The sequence below is a fragment of the Arachis hypogaea genome, chromosome 8 (genome assembly GCF_003086295.3).
Source record: "Arachis hypogaea cultivar Tifrunner chromosome 8, arahy.Tifrunner.gnm2.J5K5, whole genome shotgun sequence".
Taxonomy (NCBI): Eukaryota; Viridiplantae; Streptophyta; class Magnoliopsida; order Fabales; family Fabaceae; genus Arachis; species Arachis hypogaea.
The window spans coordinates 34,066,414-34,069,210 of record NC_092043.1 but is presented as its reverse complement, the minus strand read 5'-3'; the positions used below and the strand labels follow the sequence as shown (position 1 = coordinate 34,069,210).

The window sequence follows — 2,797 nt, the reverse complement described above, 5'->3', positions numbered from 1 at the left end:
AATCATTATGCTAAGACAAATCAATATAATTTTGCATTTCTCATTTAAGATTTAAGATATTGCTTTAATATATAATATATACATAGGTTTGTAAGTTTTACCTTTTAACTTTTTATTTGTTAATGTATTCAAATTCAAATCTTAAGAGACTAAAGAATACCCCAATTTACTGTGTTCAAAACGTATTATTAAAAGCTTTTAATTGACTTGTACAACTTGACCCCAAAAAATGCTTTTGCTATTTGACTAGAAATAATTATTAATATTTATGATCAATAATTACTAATTTGAAATGTAATTGATCCGTTTTGAATCATCCAAAAAAAGAAAAGAATCAAAACAAAATTGCTTTTTCTACATAGAGAGTATATAGCTGTTGATGATGATGATAAGTCGGCATAACTCATAACCCCTCTATATATATATACACGTCATTATCCCGAATCCCCCATATCCCCATATCCTTCAATAATCTTATCATCTCTCTCTACAATATTAATACTCAGGTAGACACCTTTTCTTTTTATTTTAATATCTTATTATATATCTCACATACCATACACTATATTGATCAACAGGTGTGTGCAATGGCAATTCATTCATCAATTAAGGGGCTTGTAGGGCTTTTTGTTGTTGTTATTGTGGTGAGTTCATCATCATTTGAAGCATCAGCAACTACATTCAACGTTGGTGGCAAGAGTGGCTGGGTTGTTAACCCTCAAGAAGACTATAATCACTGGTCTCAGAGATATACCTTCCGAGTCAACGATTTTCTTTGTCAGTCAAACACTTTACAAACCCTTCTTGTTTCTTCTACATCTTTTTAGAATTATATATTTATATTGAAAATAATTTTCTGTGAGTAGTTATGAATAAAAAATTATTAGTTAAGAAGAAAATGAAATAGATTGATGGATACAGAAATTGAACATAATTTTGGAGAATGCAGATTTCAAGTTCGAGAGAGGAAAAGATTCGGTGCTGATAGTGAGTAAAGAAGACTACGATTCATGCAACACAGAAAAGCCCTTGCACAGATTCAGAGGAGGAAGATCTGGATCTACGATCCCCTTGAATAGGTCTGGTCTCTTTTACTTCGTCAGCGGTAACCAACAAAACTGCAAGCAAGGCCAGAAGTTCGTCGTTCAAGTCTCCGCCTCCGTTCTTCCGCCGACGCAGCCGCCGTCATCAACACCGTCGAAGTCGCCTCAACCTTCCCCATGGATAGCGTCTCCTGTCCATTCTCCGGGATTGGTTCCGGCTCCAGCTCCTGCTCCGGCCGGAAACGCCGCTTCGTCTAGGTCTTTTGGTGTGGCTTTGGGAATATTTAGCTTTGTGGTGGCACTATTGATCTAAGTTTCTTCCTCTTAATTAGTTTAAAGGGCATTATTAGTGGGATAATTTAATTTGAATAGACGTTTTAAATTCTGTTATTTTTTCTTGGTTGTTGTTACCATGCTTTAGTGCAGGGTTATGCCCTTAAACTATGGCCGTTTATATTCTTGTTGTTTGAAAAACTTTGAATGAGAATACATAATTTGTTTTCTTAAATTTTTTTGGTAAGTTATTGTCTCTTTTAGTTGAAAATGGTACTATAAATTACTATCATCGAAATTGTGTGATTACTGATTAGTGATTAAAGAAGGCTTAGGCTTAGATCGAAAAAACTTTTAAAAAGCGACTTTTTAAAAACCGTAGTATTTTATGTTTAGTAAAATAAATTAAAAATAATTTTTAATAAATATAAATAACAATAATTATATTTGGTAAAATAGTTTTTAAAATTTTAAAATATTATAAGAGATATAAATTTAAGCGTTAAATTTAAAAATTAGTTAATATATAAAGTTTACTTTTAAATTTTGACTAACTTTCGAAGAGTCATTTGATTTTTAAAAACATAAGCTTCTCATTTTATGGTAAATAAAGATATATACTTATGCTGGTAATAATTTTTAAAAGATTGGAGTATTTTAAAAGCAACTAAGATGGAATTTTTAAAAATTAGCTTATACTTTTTAAAATTTAAAAATCTAATAAAATTTTATATATTAACTAATTTTTAAATTTGACATTTAAATTTATATTTTTTATAATATTTTTAAATTTTAAAAATTATTTTATCAATTATCAGTATTATTACTTGTATTTATTGAACATTATTTTTAATTTAATTTATTAAATATAAATACTATATTTTTTAAAAATTTATTTTTTAAAAACTTATTTTTATAAATTAGTTTTGAAAAATAAAATTTTTATCAAATTAAATTTAAATAATTTTAAAAGTACTCTAATTTTTAAAAGATACAAAATCAAAAATTAATACTTTTAAAAAGTACAAACGTCTTTTCAAAGAATTTTAATGGACGCAACATTAATTTGATTTAGTTACTCTTTTTTACTTAATTGTCTAATTTCAAAATGATAAGAAAAAAAAAATTGACCAAAAATATACTTATATTTAAGAAAAAAAAATAATTTTGATACATTATAAATCAAAATTAATTAATATCATATTAATAAAATAATTATTTTTATTTTAACAACATAAATAATTATCTTAAAAAGACATATAATTGTAAAATATTTTACTACATTAAAATTAAACTTTTTAAGAAATGTCTTTTATATTATATCTTAAAATTTGTTAGAAATTAAACTAAATTTATTAATTACTAATAATTAAGTTAAAGAATTATAATTGCATTAAAACTCCTAAAAAATGTTAAAATATTTGTCAATGATAATGTGATTTCTAAGATGTTTATGGATGATAATGATAAGCAATGAAAAA

At 25.9% G+C, this 2,797-nt stretch overlaps 1 protein-coding gene across 1 annotated transcript; it reads left to right on the top strand.

Annotated features, from left to right (window-relative positions):
- Positions 1-391: 391 nt before the first annotated feature.
- LOC112707133 (early nodulin-like protein 1) lies at positions 392-1,551 on the top strand. Its single transcript, XM_025758724.3, has 3 exons — positions 392-506; positions 579-777; positions 950-1,551. Exons 2-3 carry the CDS (start codon positions 588-590, stop codon positions 1,354-1,356), a joined length of 597 nt encoding a protein of 198 aa, XP_025614509.1. The 5' UTR covers positions 392-506; positions 579-587; the 3' UTR covers positions 1,357-1,551.
- The last annotated feature ends 1,246 nt before the right edge of the window (positions 1,552-2,797 follow it).